Source organism: Podarcis liolepis (assembly GCF_965112155.1).
Source record: "Podarcis liolepis genome assembly, chromosome: 16".
Lineage (NCBI taxonomy): Eukaryota > Metazoa > Chordata > Lepidosauria > Squamata > Lacertidae > Podarcis > Podarcis liolepis.
The window spans coordinates 30,442,870-30,464,455 of NC_139567.1; the positions used below are offsets into that span (position 1 = coordinate 30,442,870).

Genomic DNA, 21,586 nt, shown 5'->3' on the forward strand with positions numbered 1-21,586 from the left:
TATGAAAGGCACAAATAACAGTTGCAGAATCATGCTCTCTTCAGCACTGGGTCCCAGCAGGGGCCTTTCAGCTCATGACAAGATGTTTGAAAGCCGGTGTGATGTACTTGGTGCCACAGACTGAATAAATAAATAAATATGGGCCTTGAATCAGCCACATGATGGGTGGAACCCAGAGCTCTCTCATATGACCCCATCTTTTCTCCTTTGCTTGGACCTGCTCCCCCACAACGCATGGATGCTGCCATCTCTCACTTCCTTCAAATTCCCCCTTAATACCCAACTTTTCTAGGAAGTCTTCCGCACAACCATGCTATATTATAACTTAGTCTGTCACCAAGCCTTAATATGCATACATGTTGGAGACAGTTGCAGGAAATAAATCTAAGAAATAAATGGAATAATTGCACATTCTTTCCCTGCCTTCACTTCCCCTGTTGTCAAATTCCTCTATGTTCCTTCATCAGGCAGGGACTGGTCCTCTTGGACTTTCAAGCATATCGGTGGCATGAAAATAAATAAATAATAGGGGACCTTGGGCCATTTATTATCTCTCAGTAATAATGTATATCATAGGGTTGTTCTGAAGATAAAATAAGCTAAATTACTGTGTATGCCATATAGGTTTCTCCGAAAGCCTTGGACAAAATAAGGCGGGATACAAGAACTATGAGTAATATTAATATTACTCTTGCATGGATTCTTTAGCTGTAATCCCTGCATTGTAGGGGGTTGGACTAACTGACCCTTGGGGTCCCTTCCAATTCTGCAGTTCTAGGATTCTAAAAAAGATTGAGATAGTCAGATCAAGCTGACGGGACATTCTTTTGCTCTTGAAGTGTGCAGGAGGCAGCCTTATTCTCGTTTGCAATTATCAGAGATGTTCTATTCCAGAACCATCTCATTCCGCTCTGCGAGATAACATTCTGCATCTCCAGAAGGTAATCATTTGCCCAAAACTCTCTGAACAAGTATCCAGAGCCAACTTTATCACTACTAGCATCTAAGCTGTGATAATTGACTGATGTCAGCATCAGACATCTAGTGAACATTGCTGAAAAGTAAATAAATCCAATGCAATGTATGAAGCTGCCTTGTGCTGCTGCTCCTTGCAGCCAGTATCACTTACTCTGACTGGCAGCCAGGATCTCATGCAGAGAGAGGTCTTTCCCAGCCTGTTACCTGAGATCTTTTAATACGTGATGTCAGCAATGAAGCAAGGCTCTTCCACATTTAAATAGGCCTGCCCCAAACAAGTACAGTACATGTTCCTTTAATCATATGAAGCTGCCTGGTGCTGCATTGAAAAATTGGTCCAACTTGCTTAACATTTTCTACTTTGACTGGCAGAGGTTCTCTGAGTCACAGACAGGGCTCTTAGCTCTACTCACGTCGGATCCTTTGAGATGGAGATGCTAGGAATATAAGAAGCAAGGACCTTCCACATGCAAGATGGATGTTCTACCAACACCACCAAGAGAAGACACAGGAACCCAAGAGAAGACTCGTGTTCTCTCACATGTTAGTGGGCAGTTGCATTCTTAATCCCTCAACTCCTGGACCTCAACAATTTGATCCATTGAGCCACAGGAGTGCTCTTATGTTTGTGCATTTCCCACAGGCATCTGGTCAGCCACTGCAACAACAGGATGCTGGACCAGATGGGCCATTGTCCTGATCCAGCAGGCTCTTCTTATCTTCTTCTGTTCACATGGGCATTCATAAACCACACAATAAATCTGCCAATTTTTGTTTCTTCTCTGTCTCCCAAGTAGCCCCCTCAAACCAGTTCAATCCAACGCAACTGCTCCAACTCACTTACAATTTTGGTTTCAGCCCAGCTAAATTCAACCACTGTCGGCAGCTTCCAACTCATTAAGGGTTCTGAACTGGATTTTGTAAACTACAGGGCATCGGCTGGGCTTTGTACTACTTGCCTTGAGAACAATGAACTCAAGTCATGTGAGGACCCTGCGAGGTGAGTCACAGGTTGCGAGGCAAGATGGCACACGAACGCAGAGCAGCAGCTGTGCTCCATCACAATAGACTGGGCTTCACAACGAGGGGCGTTGGGTTTTCCCATTTGCAAGAAGCCCCTTCGTGCATCTCTCCCTCTCATGACCAAAACAAGAGGACCCATGACTGAAGTTTCTGAGTCATCGTAGAAACTCGTGGTCAGAAGATACATGGCCATCACTTCAGAACACAGCTCTCTGGGACAGGAGAAGGGAGCAGATCACTGGAGGTGACTATTTGGAAACACACCTTGTCGCCAAAAGAAACTAAATGGGAGGAAAGATTTCTGGATGCAATGGAGGAAGACCAAAATGATGCATCCAAGAGAGAGAGAGAGAGAGCCTCGGGTTTTGGTGCCTTCACATTCCATTCACAAAGAGAATTCACACTTTTGCACGGAAGCCACATGTCCCTAACTTTATGCTTGCTTAGCAGCCGGAAGAGTAATTCTATCACTCTGAAAAAAACACTGAAAATCAGACAGGTGGGCACCTCCACAAGAAAGAAAACTCTGAGGCTTTGGTTTCTTGGTGGAATGGAAGACCCCTGCAGTCAACAGACCAACCACTGGACAGAAGTGGGGCAGGGAGAGGGGCTGGGGGGAAGCAGAATAAAGGTCCTCTTACCTGCAGCAGTTTCCCTTCAGCTGGGGTGACCTCGGCCACACTTGCGAAGACTCCTTCCAGTGTGAGGGGCTCCAGCTTCAGAGGGATCACCCGGATGATTGCCTTCTGGACCAAAGAGCGCTCGGCTTCCATGGCCGCCACCAGAGCCAGTCCTGAGTAGCCCAGGCGTATCTGCAGTGTAGCCATTAGCAGCCAAGGCCAGAGGACTGCCAGCTGTAGCTGGGGGCCAACACTCATGCTCCCAGGTGCAGCAGTGCGCTCCGGCCACACATACTGCTCAGGAATGTGTCCTCACCCCGCCAGCAGGTTCCAACAACAGGCAAAAATTGTTGAGGATTAGAAGCCCTCCGTGTGGCGGCAGCAGTCAATGGGTCAGATGAGAAAACAGAGCAGGGTTACCTGCCGTCCCTACCTCCGGGTTCTCCTTGTTTCCCCCGTGCTAGGAGGGTTTCTCCGTGCCACGTGTATGAAGGCCTCAAGCTCCACAAGATCACAAGGATCAGGTCAGGTTCTCCTCCTCCTCCTCCTCCAGATGAACTCAGACGTTGTAAGCAGAACCAAGGGGGCTCGGGGAGCGTAGGATACAAAGAGCTCTTGGGTTCTTCTGGGAAGGGTGTCAGAGCTGGTGGTCGGAGAGAGGCAGTTCCCCATGGAAAGACAATCTCTGCTTCCCAAATCCTTTTAGCCTCTTATATCCTAGGATGGCAAACAGGGCCAATCCCCTGATATCAGATGGCCTTAGCAGCCCTTGTTGACTTCTGACCAGTGAGTTACTTTTCCCATCTACTCCTCTCCAAGAACGTTAACTATTCTTGTCTCTCTCTCCTTTCCATGCCACACATGAACAGGCAATGGTGACTGGGAAGGGGCTCCATTTAGGAGTCAGAACAGTAAACCAGTTTTTTTCATGTTAAATTAAGATCACTGTCATCAGCTATGTCTTCATCTATTTCTCTCCACCTGCCTCTGGTGCCAACACCTCAGTCACCTGGTTGTGGGTATTAAAATCAATCTTCTAGGTTGGAATTTTCCACCCGTTTGTCATTTTTAATCCAGATGGTATAATCTGCAACTCCCTAAATTCATGAAAGGAACAAGACATTGCTCAGATGTTTTTCAGATCTCGGAAATTTAAAAAGGCCCCAAACAGGAAAAACAACTACGGAGAGAGACACCTGTGCGTTTTATTCCATTCCTATACGAATCTCGGAATTAATATATCCGCTTTTAGATGTGCATTACTGAAAACATGAAAGAAGGCATCCTAAACATTAGGGGAAAAAATATCCACCGGAAATCTTCATGACTGCAGAAAATCATAGACATTTATCTGCGAAAATGTTTGTTCAGTCAAGTAAAGGAGGGAAAATATTTTTTTTAAGTGGCATGCAAACCTGGTATGTAGTTTGCCTCTGAGAATCCATGGGTTTAAGTAACAGCTGGAAGGTTCACTACAAATCCTGGACAAAAAAAAATTTCAGTAATCAATCAAAATGTGTGCTGAATCTTACTTACAGATTTCAGGGACTGAGGGGAGAGTGAGGAGACTTGCAGAGACATTCTATACAGGTAAATGTGAAATTCCAGTCTGAATCAGAAGGAAAAATTGACTCCAGGCTGAAGACTCGTGGGCCAGGCGTGGCGACAATCTAGCTTCCAAAGCAACCTAAAAAAAAATCTTGCTAGGAATCCAGGAGCACTTCTGAAAACTCCTTTTGAGTTTGAGCAGAACAACCTCCCCTTCTTTCAGCGGATACAGTAAGCAAGTCTGAGCAGGGAGCAGGAAAGAAGTTGCTTCAAACAGCAGAAATCCAGCGGCAAACTTCGGAAGGTTGCTTTAAGGGAGAATGTGATCTTGTTCTTCAAAGGAGTAGCAGGGACCCGAGGGGTTGAGTGGACTTGGGCAGCTCTGCAGAGGTCGTGGGAGAGCTTCCTTTCCAGAACAGCACCACTGGATCAGCTCCTAGGAGGCAAAAACCCTTCCAAAAAAAACCTGTGGCTCGTAGCTTGTACTCTCTGCTCTCTGCCTCCCTCCCCTGGGACTGCAAGCACTTTCTACCTGCTGACACAAAGTGAGGGTGGAGCAGCCAAAGGCAACGACCCCACCCCCTAAATCTGGTTTTCAGAGCTCCTAGACTCCCTCTCCTGATCCACGGCTAAACTGCATTCAAGTACAGCCTTCACTTCGCTTCTGACAACCGAATCATCTGTTCTATGTAAGCCAGATTTGCTCACTTCTCCCTTCCAAATAACTGCACGCAACAAGAGCACAGATGGAAATTAAAAGTCAAATGAGTTCAGTCCAAAAAAATTGTTAGGGCTCCTTCATTTGCCAATGTAGACTAACCAGCTTCGCTGTAGCACTTTAAATAGCACAGAGGCTAGTATCTGTAAGTCACTTCCACACAGGAGCAAGAATCAATTCACAGCCGGGAGAACTGTGTATCCCACAGTTTTTCTTCAGCTCTTGTTAATTTTGATTCAGGAGATGTTTCCACCACTGCCGCCACCTCACCCCATCCCGCCGTAGCCACTGCAAGGAAGATTTCAGGTCATGCTGATGTCAGAGACCTGGAATTCAACTACTGTATTATTCTCCTCTGACATCACTAAGAGGTGAGTAAGTTTGCAAGTGGGAGTTGTAACTTCTCATGTGATATACTGCACTGGGTTACAGCGTTCAGGTTACTAGAAAGTCAAGTATCCTGCAATGTACAGAAACTTGTGACAAAATCTATTTTTTCAATAAAATCTATTTAGGTACAGAGAAAAACTACATCATCTTAAATAAAAGAAGGAAAACTGCCAAGATCCAAACATTTAGCCAGCTTCACCTTTTGTACAATTGTGGCAAGCTGAATATGGATATTTTTACTAAAGTTCTGTGAATTCTGTTAGTTAATTATCTGTCATTATCTAGGTTGAAAGTGTTATGTACGATGGTTTCTAATTTATTGCTTTAAATAAAGAGGAGCAATACAGAGCAACAATTTTATGCCCACAACACACCCTGTTTCTGTCCAGATCATTCAGGATGTCGGAGGCTTCCACCAACATACTAGGGGAGGTCTGCCAGTGGACATATCATTCCACTGATGTGGCTTCATCTTCAGTGGCAGGACAATACCTCCATCACTTCCTAAGGCTTCTTGGCTGTTAGATCTTTAAGACAGAACTGTACCATTACGGTAGAAGGTTACAACTCAATGGATATGCAAGTCTCCTTTCACACTTAGTGGGTGGGATGTTTTTGTAATTCACTACTCAATTTAAAACAAACTACGAAACTGTAGACTTCTTTGGAGTGGGCACTTTATTGTTTATTGACTACATACATTAGGGCTAAAACTGGAAACACTGAGAAGACCTATTCTGGAGAGTTAACCCTGTTCTATTAGTTTCAGCGATACTGTGCAGATTTCTATGCAGATTTCTTTAGACAGTGTGAATGTCCTTTTGCTATCTTACAAATGCTCAAGAGCCAGTAAAATTAAATAATTGTGCCTATAAATATGGCAGGAGATCCAGCTCCTTGGCCTCTTTGTTTCAATTAGCTCATGGACAGGAGAAAGATAATAAATACAATTTCCTAATTCCGCTTTAAAACTACAGACCCATGTGAAAGCTCTTACTTTACTGATTGCTCATAAATGACTACTAGAGAAATTTTGGAATAATCCTATGAAAGAGTGTCAAAAAATCAGTTTTGCCTGCATTAATATGGATCAATACTAGTCTGGCACCAAACACCCATCACTAAGCTATTTTGGATTCAAGCAACATGACTACTACAACTCTTACCATTCAGTTTCAGCATCTCAGAGACTCTGCTAGATAGTCCCTGATTACAATAGCATTTCCCAGCTCAATTTGACCTGCTTGTTTTAAAATAATACTGAATTTCAAGATGGAAAAACAAGCTTGCAGAAGACTAATTGAGGGCTATCTCAAAGTATTCAAAATATCTGGTAAGATATGCAATGGCATTTCTGAAGGAAAAGACATAACATTAAGATCTCTGTCTAATATGAGGCTCCAGCCGAGTATGTACATCTGACCTTGGTTCATCCTGCTGTTCACATGGGTACTGGGAGATAACGAATGTAAGAGAGCAATAAGCTGCAGATCTGTTTGTTCTCTCTGCTTTTTTCCAAGTGCTTTCTTGTGCATTTTTCACAGTGGCAGAATTTGACACTGAAAATATGAGTGAACTAGCTTAAAGCACATTCTCACCGTGCTACATCATTCACACACAAACACACACACATATATACCAATATACTTACAACACAAATAAATAGGAGTGCAAAGACATGGCTCTTTAACATATATTATCAATAAATATAATTATGTTAAACAAGTTAAAATAGCCTGAGAAGATATATTTAAACTAAGCAATATAGTAAAACAACAATTGCCTTAACTAATTATTATAAAGTGCCTCTAGAATGAGGAAATTATTAAAACCCAAGAATGCTACATTAACATAAAATATGCAGCAGCTATTCTCTTAGACAAGATAATATTTGCTGTTGAAAAGGAACAAATGCAAAAAAGAAGAAAACTTCCTGTGCAATGACCTAGAATATGAGCTCATCATTCTGAGTGCCTTTCTAGAATTAATGACCAATTTGGACCTCAGATTTTGAGACCTCAAGTTCCTTTGAGTTCTGTTTGTTTTGGAAAACCGTCCACCTTTAAATGCTCTCCAAATGAATTTTAAACAGTCCTAAGGGTGGGAGAAGCTGCTGCTGCTGTTTGCTACAACACAGTGTAGACATTCCAGTGCAAAATAAAGAACATTCTGCAACTGGAACAGCTCCCTGAGAATGTTAAGTTTTTCTGTTTATCAAGAGACCATGTTTTCTACTTTTAAAGAGTTTGGGCAAATAAATCAGGAGAAATTGACCAGAAAAAATATTTAAACCTATGAAAGAGGTATAATAAAAACAATGACGGGACTATTTACATGTGAAACAAAAATGACCAGATAAGGAGAGTGTTTTGTTAATAACGAAGGAAAAGTATCCAAAGTCCTTTTGGAGTGAAAGGCACTGCTCTTCCCCAGCTGGCCACTACTCGGCATTTGCACACACTTTCCACCAAGTTCTCACTCCCTTAATTCTTCTTCCTTTGGAAAATGTTCTTGTTTGCAAGCCACATCCACTAGCAGATGTAGATCTAGGAGGAATGGAAAGGGCAATTCAATATCTGCTTTGGAGGGCACTGGAAATGCATGCTACATCTTAAGAGGCAGAAATGCATGCTCAGGCCTTCCCTTGCCAGTTACTTTCCACATGAAACTCACCCACCAATACCTGCCTTTATCCTTGGGAGGTTCAAGCCCCATGTCAGTAAATTAAAAATGGTTCCAGAGCACTGGCAGCAGTAACAGAAGACTACACTCTAACCAGCTGAGCTATCCAGCCAGCCCACTCAGTAGTAACTTAGAGCAGGGCTTTCAGGGTGGCTGCCCCTGTTCTGTGGAACAGCACACAAGAGGTACGCGGGGTCTGTACATTCTAGAAGCACTTCAAGATATTTTTGTTTCTGAATCAAAAGGTCTCAGTCTTAGGTGTCCAGTTTGTACTATTTTAAAATCTATATTTCATTGTTTTGTGTGGTTTAAATTTGTTTAGCAGTATTTATGGCATATTTGTTAACTGCCTTGAAACACTTGAAAAGGTGATTCATAAATTAAACAACAACTTCTGTAGGAGCAGAGTCCCAGAGAATGATGGAGCTCTTCCTTTTTGCCAAACCCTTGTCTAGTGCAGTGCATGCCTTTCAGGGTTTGCTCTGCAAAGGATCAGGATTTCATGACACAAGAGTGTAATGTAACACATAGTTCTCCCCTACTCATCTACAATGTGATTCATGTTAAAAATGTATTACTGACAGGGCAAACAGAGATTTAACTCTGTCCCTTAATCATTGTCCAGTGATCAGCAGCAGGTCAGCAGATCCTACACTCCCTCTCCTACCTGCTTGCCTCCCATGTTTAATGTCTTCCTCAGTCACTCTGATCACTGTTAAAGGTTACACTGGAACCAAAGTTAATCACGATGCATTCTCTAACCAGGATTATTAACCAGCTTCACACCTTGATTATGAATAAACTCGTTAGCACTAACCATCTTTAACACTGAGCTCTTGCTGGGGTGTGATACATGCCCACCCCATTCATAGGGATATATGCTCTTTCTTCCACCACCATCCCACTCCATCCCCTATTTACCCGCCCCAAAATGGTAAATTCTGTCCTTGGAGGAGAATCACTACAGCCATCATTGTGAAATTAGGCAGGCTCCATTCCCTCAGAAGGGGTGACCATACCTGCAAATTGCATTCAACTATGACAGAAAATGAAAATGTAGACTTTCCCCTTTGTTTTAAAGGTGCTCTGCACAAAACCCCTGGATGATCTGCTATGCCTGCAAATTTTATTCAGTTCAATGAAAACGGGGGGAAAGGTATAGCCATTTTTAGAGGTGACATTATAGTGAATGTGGAGAACACAACACCCTCAGTTTTAACAAATCTAATTCAGTCCTGAGAGACACAAAGCAACAGTCAAATCTTATGGCTGGTACACATTCCTAGCATAAAAACTGCTTTGAGTTTATGGGTACCAGATCCCATTAATCCCTATATCCAGCAAATGTTAAAATCTAATCAAGCCAACCTAGCTTCCTGTGAGGTGATGGCCTGGGTGATGAGCTATTAAAGAGGCTTAGGGGCTCCATGGGAGACACAAATGGTTGGGGGGGCCCTCCCTCAACAGATAAAACCAGAATTTAGAGTTTAGGAGGGGTGTGACCTAGAAGAAAATCAGCAAGCTAGAAAGAGAGCCAAAAGCAATGTTTGGTGTCTGTTTGAATCCAAGCCTGTGGCTATGGGAGAAACAAAAACCTCTTGGGGTGCTAATACTGTTAACCCTTCCATTGTAGGCTCTGGTTGTATATATGTGTAAATAAACCATATATCATAAAGACACTTCAGTCCCTGCTGTGCCTCGTTCCCAAAAGAAAGCACAACCCCTGGGTAAGCACCTGGAAGCCCAGGAATTTCACACAGCTCAGAGATTGAGGTGGCGCACAACAATACATTTGTTTCAACAAATCCTTAAAGCCTGCCATTCTTACCAGGGGATTTGCCCTTCTGTGAACTGCTCCTTCTTTCTCTGCATTTGGTTTGGATGGAGGAAACTGAATCTTTGGCACATTTGCTGAGAGGACCCACCTCCGAAAGGAGGAATCCTATCTGCTCTGAAGACACAACTGTCTCTGATGGATTTGTCTGACACTTGATACTGGGATCCTCCTTTAAAAAATGCACAAAAAATCCCCCATGAAGTGTTCACATAAATGTCCTTTTAACAGTCCCTTGAAGATGTTACTTTACACCATATTATTTATTTGAAACATTTATATCCTGCCCTTACTTTAAGGAGACCAAGAGTACATCTTATATGTACTCAGAATTTTGTGAGCGAGATTGGACTGAGAGAAAAGGATTGTCTCAAGGTCAACCAGTGAGAGCTTTCTGGCTGAGTGGGGACTTGAACTTAAGTCTCCCCAGTCTTAGCCCACTAACCACTGTACCACACTAGCTTTCTGCATTACGTCTCTCAGCAAAACCTATACAGTGATCTAAATAGTCTATGTGACATGCAATATGGAATATTTATGTTTATAACTTTGGAAAATGAACAATGCTGTAAATAGAAGTTATATTGGTAGTAATATAAATATTGGTTTGTCACATAAAAATATTCAGGCTAGGTTATCACTGCAGAATGTCGTACCCCTTTTCACTGCATTACACCATACCTGCGGCTGACTAAAGGGAAGTTCCTCCTGTACAAACACCATGGAAGACTGTGTTGAAGATTGGTTCAGCTGTTCTTTCAGCTTTGCTGGTGTAGGCTGCGTGGCTGCAGGCTGCTGCACTATTTGCGCTGTGGTATTCTCCACTGGTTCAGTGGTGTGGATAGTGTAAATAAACTCAGGAGACTGAGGCAAGGAGCATGCTATAGCTTGCTCTGATTCTACCACAAAGGATGTAATATCTGAGCCCACAGGTGTCAGAGGTTCTAGGTGGCTAGCCTGGCCTGAAGAAGGTGCATCATTGTTCCCCGGATTAACTAATAACTGCTGGCCTCGGTTTGGCTGTGAAGTTGGACACTGGCTCTCCACTGGTTCCACCTTCACCATTTCCAACTTGGGGGATGAATGCATCTCATCTACAATCTGGAAGACAGCCTCCAAGTTTACTTCTGTCTTCTTGTTTTCATCAGAGGTGTTGCAGGACCAGTTAGAAGGTAGAAATTCAACAGGGTATGAAGATTGCATTGGTGGGTTCTGGCAAGGTAAAGGCAACAAATATATTTATTCCATTTATCTATTTGTTTTTGGCATATATGTTATGCTCTTTCAACAATGTCAACTAGGCCCTCCACAAACAATGTTAAATGCCCTCCCTTGGGTTAGGGGTTAGGAACATATGAACATGGAAAGCTTCTTATACTATGTCAGATACCCTGGTGTATCGAGATGATGATGATGATTTACAAAGATTTAGCTGGAGAAGCTGGGGATTGAACCTGATAACTTTTCAATGAGGTGTTCTACCACTGAGCTGCTGCATTTTTGATGTTCATTAAAAACAAAAATGTTTTATTTCAATACCATGAACACATCAGATGGAAAGGATTGTGGCCTGCACTGTGAGAGAAGAGAGGTAAACAGTCAAGCCAAGCCAAGTCCACCAAGTGTGTGTGTGTGTGTGTGTGTGTGTGTGTGTGTGTGTGTGTGCTGGCTGCCTCCACTAAACAGCCCTTTAGCCTTCTGGAATTTAACTGACCCATCCTACTCCCTATACTGGGTAAAGTGGTATGGCAATGAGACATAACAAGGCCTCAGACAAAATGTTTCTAAAAGACAGTTTTAGTTAAGGTTTTTGTAAGGCAAAACGATTTTAGAAGAAAATGACTTTAAAAGGAAAAGTAATTTTACTTCTCTTGGAAACTGAAATAGTTATTTGTGAGTACTTGTTTATATCAGTCATTTGGCTCCAAAACAATGTAAAGAGTTCACACACTATTCTTTCATTTATGAATTATTTAAGCAGAGACTGGATGGACGTCTGACAAGGATGCTGTAGTTGTCTCTTCCATTGCAGATCTTACATTGACTTGATAACCTACAATGTCCCTTCCAGCTCTCTTATTATATGAAGTGTTTTCTTTCCATTTATTTTTCAATTTTGCAAAATAATGCTTCTTATGCATTGATATGTAGCTGAAGTAGCGAACCAGAATGAAACTCTCTTGATACACGGGCTATGATCCAAAGGCATGTTCAATTTGTTCTGTGTGACCAAGGAAGCTTTGGTCTTGTGTTTCTCAATCTTCAGCTCCTCTCTGGCATATAGCAAGCCACTTTTGAAACAGAGAACTTCAAAAACAGTTTGCGATGCGCACATCAAAAGAGTCTGCTCTTCAAAGTCAAATATTGCATTAGGTATGCCTAAAGTGGCTCATTAGATCATGGCAAATATACTTGCTTATTTGACTCACCTGAAAATAACTGCAGTGTGTATAGGTTGAGGCAGTAGGACTAGCACAGCCACTTAAGGGATCCATGTGGGTAGGTGGAGAGCAACACTGTAATACAGCTGGAAAGGGGAAGAAAAGGTAAAATAATAATAATAAACTTTCCCAACCATTAAGAAACCTCTCTGGATTGTATTTTTAAATACATACTATAGTTCTACTAGCTCCAAACTAGCACAAAAATGCAATATTCTATCTGCACATAATGGAGAAGGAACAGCCTGGTTTCAGAGAGGTATTAAAGAGGAGGAATGCACAGCTTGGCAAAGACGTACATAGAAAGCAAAAACACAGGGTTTCAAAAATAGCAGGGTACTCTTGCCAAAAGAGAGAATAGTTTTGCTGATGTTTGCTACTATTTCCGTTTTTAAAATCCCATGCTCTACTGAAAAGTATATGGTCCTGCTCAACAATGTCTAGATTTTGACGTATGAATAAATGTCTATCTTATTTTGTGTCCAGTTTTCTTTCTTAATTTAGAAGACATTCACACCATACATGAATATAAATGATAAAACTTATTTAGAACATCAGCCAGTGGGATGAGTGAGTATGGATTTGTACTGCTTTTCACAGTGATCTTAAAAAGACACTTTACAAGGTATATAACAATCATGCAACCGTATTCCACTTTTTTGTAAACCACTTTGATGTTTCTTTGGTTTTACATCAATTTTGTTAAATAAATAAATTCCACGCTGTGCTCATGTATTATTTTTTTAGTTGCTTTTTCACTAGTGTCCTCAAGGTGGCTAACAGCACTTATAAAATACAACAGAGCTCTTCCACATTTGCTTGCACAAAGCTTACATGGAGGCTAGACTCTATCAAGTCTTTATTGGTCATGAGTTCTGATTTTGCAGAGAGGCTATGCAACATTGAAAATTCATTTTGATCTGCTTGTGAGGTGTTGCCTGTTAATCCCGTGTTCATCCCACACATTTTCCCATCACTTTTCCAATTGCAAAAAGTCAGCTTTATTTTTTTTAAAAGTGGATTTCTCTCACTGGGGCAAGAGAGCCCTTTAATCCACTTTACTTGTGCAAACCTAAATTTTCTGGTATGTGCTCGAATCGCTTCAGAAAACTAACAGTTTGGAGGTGACCCAAGAACCACACCAGCCTCACTGGAGCAGGAGCAGGCATCAGAGGTCCCTTCCCACAGGGCAGTTGCTGTAATTTGGCAACCAGCTTATGTTCACAAGTGTGATACCAGCTCAAGGGGCAATTACATTTTCCTACTATTGTAACTAGGACCGGAAAAATCCTCAAGATCCTTACTCTCCCAACAAATGAGTGGCAATTGCAAACTTATTGTGTTGTAAAAAAAGCTCTAAAATGTAAAGAACTGCTTGTCTCATTCAAACTAAAATGAAATCAGTTCACTGCTGGCATGGCAGGCTGTAATGCATTCCAAATAAGAGGCAAGTAATGAATCTAGGCTAGAAGTGCCCGCTGCAGGTAAAACCTCATGTAGATAGCCCAAGCACCATGCTCTGAATATTGGCAAAAAAGACCCCATGGGGGTTACCTCTCTATATGACCCAGAAAAACACCTTCCAAGCCCAATAATGGTGATTAACCAGACTCAGGGCTGGTTTGCACAACATTTCTACAATAAATTGCGTCCCATAGGTCAGATCTATCTGTCCCAACCTGGCTCTAGTAGTGGTACCTAAAACCCAATCTTAGCAAGGAAGCCACAAGAAGAGACGGCTGCGTACCTGCTGCTCTTCTTGGGACTCCTCCAAACAAGCCTGCTGCAGAGGGATGTGTAAGCCAGATTGTTCTGCATGTATGCTTCCAATTAGCAGATGAATCTCTTCCAAGTGAAGCATCCTTTTTTTGTGCCCACAAGAGCTGATCTGTGCATACAAACTTTCCCCCCATTATTGAATGAATGAATTAAACAATGGGGGACAAAGGTGGGAAGTATTGCAACATAATTTTCAGGTGAACAAAGGAAGAGCCATAAGCCAAGCCTGTTCCTTAGTGGGAATACACTTTGTTTAGAGTATCTAATTTTTTCTGTCCTTCTGTTGTGATATTTTTGTTACGTTCATACTTTTGTCTCTCTGCCCATATGTAACATATTATATTGTATATGCACAACATTATTCACATAATGTCCACTGTATTTCAGAGGTCACTTCACTTTATATATTCCTTCTTCTGAATCTGGTTGTGCGCCATTGTGGTAAGATCTGAATACATCCAGGAACACTGATCAGTTGAAGTTTGTCTCCCTGCTGGGAAAGCAGCACCAATACAGCGTTCCCAACCCATACACCAGAAAACAATTGCAGCAGATATGAAAAATGGTGATAGATTCCTCTGCCCACTATAAGCAATTAAACCACAACTTTTGAAAAGATGAAAAAGGAGCACTATGAACCATTTTTCAAATAGCCATAAGAAAAGCCTCCAGGAAAATAAGAAGATTGGTAACGATGTTGTGTGGATGGACTGCAAAAAATAGAAAATGAGGAATGGTGATTCCACCCTAAATGCCCTACAACAGTGTCACAAGTTTCCTTCCAAAATATATAATGAGGACAGTGGATGGGACTATGAGATGAAAAATAATCCACAATGGCCTGTGCCTTTTAACTAATGCCAGCCCAATACTAAAAAACCGTTCACTACAGAGAAAGCCTACTTAACGCTCCTGTAATCAGTGTTCAATTGCAATGATATAAGTCTTGTATAAAGGGCCAAGCACTGTTCAAATGGGATGTATCTTTTGAAAAAAATTCAAGAAAATAAATGCCTTCTTTTTGGATTTACTTTATTTGCATTTTCTTCTTCCCACTATATATAATATATATTCATCCTGTACAGACATTAGGCTTGTGGAATTTACTTTGATGAGAAATCCACCAAATCCTGCAACTAGATAAAGGTACAAAATTGTGCCTGTGAAGGAAGCCAGATTCAAAGTAGTGGCCCATGGGGCAGAGTAAATGGTCTACCCTATAATCCATGAGCCCTACACTTGAATACCCTACGTAAGTATCATTCTATATCTGAATTACTACAGATCAGAGCTTCTAACAGGCTTTTTTTTTTTTTAGGTGAGGAGGGCGGCGGTCTGCTCTTGCTATTGTTAAACAACTGGGAGTCAGAAACTCTTCCCAATCTAGTCTGAATAATCCCATTATCTACCATTTGCTTTCTGCCCACCCTGCATTAAAGCACACTTGTATGTTGTTGTTTTCTGAAATACCTAGATCAGGTTACCTGTTGGGTAGTAAGCTTGGGAGTATGGTGCTGAAGCTGCGTAACTGGTATATTTCTGGGATGATGCAGCAATCGTCTGCGGTCCTTGCTGAATGTGCACTGAGGTAGCGCTGGGCTGCAGAGTGTAAGTTACCTCAGTTGGAAACCTCTGGAGCACAGGAAATGGAACTCCTTTGTCAGAAAAAGTTGATGTCTCCACCTGCCCTGGGAGCATCCCAAGGGAGTTCTGCCATGTTCTTGGAGGAAGAGGAGTCCGTTCTGAACCTTTCAGTGGGAAGGTATTTTGGTTGTGAGATGATGGTGACAGGTATGAGTATGGAGATAAATTATCTCGCCGAAAAGACCGGTGAAACTGTCCTAAAGTCAGTGGTGCTGCATAGGGAGAGGGAAAGAAAGTATTCACTGGATTATTAACAAGCATAAAACAGTAGATACCTCAATATTAGCTATAATTAAAATATTACAGAGAGCAAGCATTTTATTTCAGCAAGCATTTTAAGTTATTTCTGATTTAAAGGTCTTAATGATTTTTATCTCTATTGTATTTGCTGAGTTTGGGGAAAGTGTCACAAAAATGCATATATTACTGAAAATAACATACAAAAAACATATTCTGCATCTGGGAAACTGCTTGCAAAAAAATAGTCAAAACTGCATGCAGAAATGTGCTTATTATGAGAAATTCACATTAATAGCCAACACATTTTCTTGAGGATTATTAAAAAAAAAATTGCTGCAGAAATGTGAACTGGATTTAAGATTGGAAAAATGAGGAACCGGAGAAAGTGAAATTGACATATTTGTCCATCCATGTGTACAGCCCTGATCCAGGATTTAACTGTGAGCCCTTCCTGTTTTTCGCATCAAACTATGCCCAGGATCTCACTACAAAGCTTAAATTTTAGAGGGATACACAGCCTGAATTTCCAGCTCAGAATCAGAAGCTGCCATTTAGATAACAGGCAGGACCATGATGCCAATAGCCTGACTTTACTGCCACATCAGTGTTGCAAACTCTTTTGAATTATATGTGCAAATTGAAACTGGAGGAGTGCAGTGTGATGGAGGCTCCTTGCATAGTTTTCATTTATATATTAAGGTATTTGTGTCCTGCACCCCAAAAAGATCCCAGGGAAGTTTATAACAAATATACACACTATTGTTATCAAATTTTAAAATAAAGAAACGAAAACACAATAAAATCTAAAAGCAACAGAAAAGCAAATAAAAAACTAACCAGAAATTAATATTCACAATTAAAATAACTAAGAAAGAGCTTTAACTAACGCTAAAACAGCATCAGTGTGGAAAGCCAGGAGAGCATCTTTAGTAGGCATACCTTGGAAATGGGACACCATCATCCCTTTCTCTGGTTGCCACTTGCTATATTATTATTATTATTATTATTATTATTATTATTATTATTATTTACAGTCTCAAACCCTGACGGGCTCTAAAGGTAAGCACCAGTATGCAGAGCTGGGTCTAGAAACAGACCAGGCCATTCAGACTACGTATGTCCCTGAATACCAACTGCTGGCTGCCAGGGAATCACAAATCAATAAAGTGCTGTTGCACTCATCTTCTGCTTGTGGGCTTCTTAAAGGCATCTGGTAGGCCACTGTGAGAACAGGATGCTGGACTAGATAGGCCTTCAGTCTCATGAGGCAGAGCTCTTATTATAACTCTCGCCCAGTTAACAGACTGACAGCTGTTTGGTTTTTTAAAACTAACCAGAGTTTTGACCATGAGAAGTTGTCCTTGTATTTTTATTTTTATTCGTATAGGATCTCTAGATAAAATATTTTTAATGGCAATTTGTTGTTTTATATCCTGCTGCTTCAGCATTTCCACTGTTAAAACAGCTAACATTGTTTTAATTCAATGTTATTCACTTCCCTGAGCTAAACTGAGGATAAGTGGATGTTTTAAATAAATTTGTTTAAAAAGAAATTAACAAGGGCCATGGCACAGTGTATGCAAAAGGTCCCAAGTTCAATACCAAACATCCAGAACTCCAAAAGGGGCTGGGAGAGACTCCTTGCCTGAACCCGTGGAGAGCCCCTGCCAGTCAGCACAGACAATATTGAGCTGCATAGACCAGTTTCCTATTTGTCACATTCTATTGTATTTGTGGGCTTTTCTTGTATGGATGTGGTATTTGTGTAGGAATTGTGTGAAGAATCCCTGTCTATAAGGTGTATATCTCAGGCAAATGCACTGCTCTTCTAAAGGGTGGGCCTTCTTTATCTCCCTGCAGAGGTTAGCAGTACTTTCACCCATTATTGATGTTTATACATTTCCTCCTCAGACTGAGCTGGGGGGAAGATAGATATAAATTAAAAATGTATATTGTGTTAAAAATGGAGGAAGGGCAATCTCCAACCCAATGTTTTGCCTCCTGTTTCCTTTCCTTTTGTATCATTAACCTAGTATGACCATCAGCTACACAACCTCCTCTTTGGGTTTGAGGCTAGGGCTCGAAATACTGTGCAGTCATTTTTGCCCCCTACTGGGTATGCAAAAGAGGAGAGGCTTGTGAACGTTGCTTAATTGTAGCAGCTATAAAAATAAATATCATTATTCCTTGGGCTGAGGAAAGTAGTAAAGGAAGAGTGAGACAATGGCTAGGATAAGAAATGGTCCAATTTGTTTAGCAAGACTAATTCTTCTTTATAGAGGTGCTCTACTTTTTCTTGGGGGGGGGGGTGATATAAGATGCAAACTGCACCAGCTAATTGCAGTATACAGCGACAACTAGTGTACAAAATGAGCTGGTGCACACTTGCCCTAAAGGTTGGGAACAGATAAAATGTATTTGTGGGCATATCTACGCAGCAAAATTCAGTCCACTTAACCACCTGTTTCTCCTCAAAAAAAATTAATAAATTGTAGCCCTGACTAGGATCTCAGGTTCTTTATTTTCCATTGTTCTCTGAAGAAAGCAAACTTGAAATTTACAGTATATGCATTATGCAATAGGACAGTATCATGAAGGGGGAGTTACTCTGCACTGATTTGCAATAGAAGAGACTCTTGCCCCACATCTCTATCGCAATGAGTGCAACAGTAATGTAGATGGAGTTTGTGGTGGGAGGAGTCTTCTCAGCTAAGGCATTGCAGAGCTGAAACACATGAAGTGGGAGAGGGAAGGAGATAGAGCACCTGCTACCACCACCAACCTTCTGGAGTATGACTTTGTGAATATCCTGTGATCTTGTTTTCTGAGGTTGCGTGTTTAATTTTAGTTAATATAAATTAGATGCTTGTGGAGGTATCTGAACTTTCCTATGGTACTCAGAAGCTGGATAGCTTAAGATGGTAACAGAATGGATTTTCCTCCTGCCCTTTCAGTCAGTACATATGGACACAGTGGGAGATTCAAACAAGCGTTTTTGTGATTATAGATCCAGAGGATGGGGTTTAATCTGGACCAAAAGGCTGTTTCAGAGAATGTTAGAACTGAAGTGAATGGCATGATTACTTGAAAAGAGGCTAGATGAATTTCAACAGTGTCTATTTTCATACCCTAGGAAATTGGGCAGAGGCATGTGCATGAATGGAACTATGTCCACATGTGGTACCAAGGTGCTTTCAACTTGTGGGAGGTGTTCATAGGGGGCTTAAATCTGAATGCTAGAACTAAACCCTGGTGCGTGCCTGTCATATGCATTCCACATCAGCACTGAGTAACTGCAGCCACATTCATACATCCAACCATTATGTGGGACTAGAAGTTTCCATGTAAAAATGAAAGTGAATTTTGCTGTAAGGGGCCATGAACATACAGTCCAATTCTATGTATTTTCAGTGGCAGCAGCTCTCCATGGGCTGCTAAGAATGGGGGGGGGGGGTCACTGTGTGTTGTTTCTGGAGCAGACCAAGTTTTGTGGCACCTTAAAGGCTAATATATTTATTATGACATGAACTTCCATCCTGTGTGACCATATACATATGTGTAATCTACACATAGACAGAACTGTCAACTGTGGGCAACACTTGGTGATTCTGTTGAAGCAGAATGTTTATGCCTTTTTTCAGTTTTAAGATTCATCTTTAGCTAATTCATATTTGGAACTAAGGCACATGCCAACTACATATGCTAAAAATGTCTTAGTTCCATCGAAGCCTTTTCTATTTACCTGGTCTATATATTACCGTGACAGATAAATTTTATTTTACGCTGTTATTTTATATTGGTGGGTTTTAACACATGCATTGAATGTTTTTTATTCTTTTGCACAGCACACTGGGATTTTTAACTATTGAAGCAGTCTGTAAGCAATTTAAATGTCTACTCAGAAGTAAGCTCTACTGAATCCCACAGAGCTCACTCCTAGGTAAGTAGAGCTAGGACTGCTGCCTAAAGAGATCCATAAAATGGGTGCCACAAAGCTTTTTGCTGCCCTTGTCCAAGAAACTAAATGCTTTTTTTGTGGGTGGGTGGGGGGGTGAGGTTGAACCCTGGAGGCTCTTTCGACGGCCCCTCTTCCCCTTGGCAGGCTGTGGTTACTCTGCACGTGCTCAAGAGCCTTCTGGTCTTGCAGGAGCTGTTGCTGCGTCGCGCCGTCTCTCTCACCGGGCTTGTTGTCGCTGCTCTTGGCGGCCGCCCCGGCGGCGGAGGCGGCTGCTGCTGCTGCCACGGCGGCGGCGGCCTGCCCCGCGGGGCTGTTGTGCTGCTGGTGGTGCTGATGCTGCTGCGCCAGGAGGGCCTCCCCGCCGTGCAGGGAAGTGCTGAGGAGGCGCTGGAAGCGGTTGGGCGGGCGGCTGGTGACTTCCAGCCCGGCGGCCAGCTTGGCTTTGTTGGCGCTGGTCAGGCGCTTGAGGTGCACCAACAGGTCGGGCCGGTCGCGGCGAAAGTGCGGGCTGTGGAAATGGTGCAAAGGGCCGCCGGGGGCCGAGGACGACGACGAAGCCGGGGAAGAGGAGGAAGCCGAGGAGGCCGAAGAAGACGAGGCCGACCCTCCTCCGCCTCCCCCTCCGGGCGGGCCCAGCACCACTTTTCGGAAGCCGTACAGGTTGAGCTGGCGGATGAAGCTGGTGAAGTTGGTGGTCTTGAATAGCTCCGGGGAGGCGGGCGGCCCTGAGGGGACGCCCGACGACGAGGCCGAGGCGCCGCCTCCATCGCCGCCTGGGCCGCCTCCCCCAACGGCCGCCACCGCCGCGCCTCCCCCGGCTCCTCCTCCTCCTGCTCCTCCTCCCCCGGCGCCCAGGAGCTCCGCCTCGAACAAGGGCTGGTCAATGAGGAGCCCTTCGCCGCGGGCGTCCCAGCGGATGGAGCGGAAGCGCGGGCTGTTCACCAGCCGCCACAGCTTGGCCGGGAAGTTGTTGGGGTTGATGGGCGCCGCCGACAGCAGCGGGTCCTCCATGGCGCTTCTGAGGAGGAAGAAACGGGCGGCGAGGCCTCGCGCGCACCTCAGAGCGAGACACCCCTCCTTCTTTCCCCTTTCCTTTCACTCGTTTCCTGCCCCCATGGCCCGCGCCTCAGGACGGCCCAACGGACGGACGGACGGCGCGAGGGACCGGCGGCTTTTTTTTCCCTCCCCCAACGGCCGCCGCCGTCAATCACGCGCGGGGCCGCCACCGTCGAGGCAGAGGCGGGCTGGAAAGGCACGCGAAGAGGCTGCTCTCGTTGTCTCCCGCCAAAACCGCACAACCGACCCCCCACAACAACGGCGATTGGGCAAACACATAAAAATATAGACACAACAACGACGACAACAATAATCATTTGACAAAACAGTAAATAGTAACGATAACGTATTGCACACGCGGCGGCACGTGCTTCGTGTGTTGCCAGGCTATCTTTGGGATAGGCGACTTGATACCTGCGAAAATCTTATGGATTTTCTCATCCATTTCCTCCCCTCGCCCCCAAATCCGCATCTCGCAGTTCTTTGCTTCGTTTGCGTGCTATTTTTGCAAACTGAACAAGTGCATCTTTTAAAATAATAATCACCTCAGTTTTCAGAGTTCCCTTTTACTCCCTCCCTGAGATCATGTGCAAATGTCATTAAAAAACAAAAACAATATACACCTTGGCGACGTAAACACAAATGCGCATCATGGAAATAGTTAACATATAGCAA

At 42.9% G+C, this 21,586-nt stretch overlaps 2 protein-coding genes across 5 annotated transcripts in view; both read right to left on the reverse strand.

The window, feature by feature from the left end:
• The window catches only part of RNF43 (ring finger protein 43), a 51,186-nt gene extending 45,705 nt beyond the window's left edge, over positions 1 to 5,481 (reverse strand). For 2 of the 3 annotated variants that reach the window (XR_014519968.1, XM_083479242.1), the window contains exon 1: positions 2,643 to 5,481. Coding sequence is in view for 2 of the 3 variants with exons in the window: in XM_083479242.1 (XP_083335368.1) it covers positions 2,643 to 2,879 (237 nt within the window). In the remaining variant the exon portion in view is untranslated. The remainder of the gene's footprint in view (positions 1 to 2,642) is intronic. The other variant, XM_083479243.1, reaches the window with a different exon arrangement.
• A 456-nt stretch (positions 5,482 to 5,937) lies between these two features.
• On the reverse strand, positions 5,938 to 21,102 carry HSF5 (heat shock transcription factor 5). Of its 2 annotated transcripts, none has more exons than XM_083479276.1 (6): positions 20,011 to 21,102; positions 15,498 to 15,869; positions 12,223 to 12,320; positions 10,475 to 11,005; positions 9,788 to 9,965; positions 5,938 to 7,823 (listed from the first exon to the last, which is right to left on the reverse strand). In XM_083479276.1, the coding sequence occupies exons 1-6, from the start codon at positions 20,864 to 20,866 to the stop codon at positions 7,753 to 7,755; spliced, it is 2,106 nt and encodes a 701-aa protein (XP_083335402.1). In that variant the 5' UTR covers positions 20,867 to 21,102; the 3' UTR covers positions 5,938 to 7,752. The 2 variants fall into 2 exon arrangements, with proteins under 2 accessions (XP_083335402.1, XP_083335403.1); XM_083479277.1 differs by having other exon boundaries at positions 20,077 to 21,099.
• Positions 21,103 to 21,586: the final 484 nt, after the last annotated feature.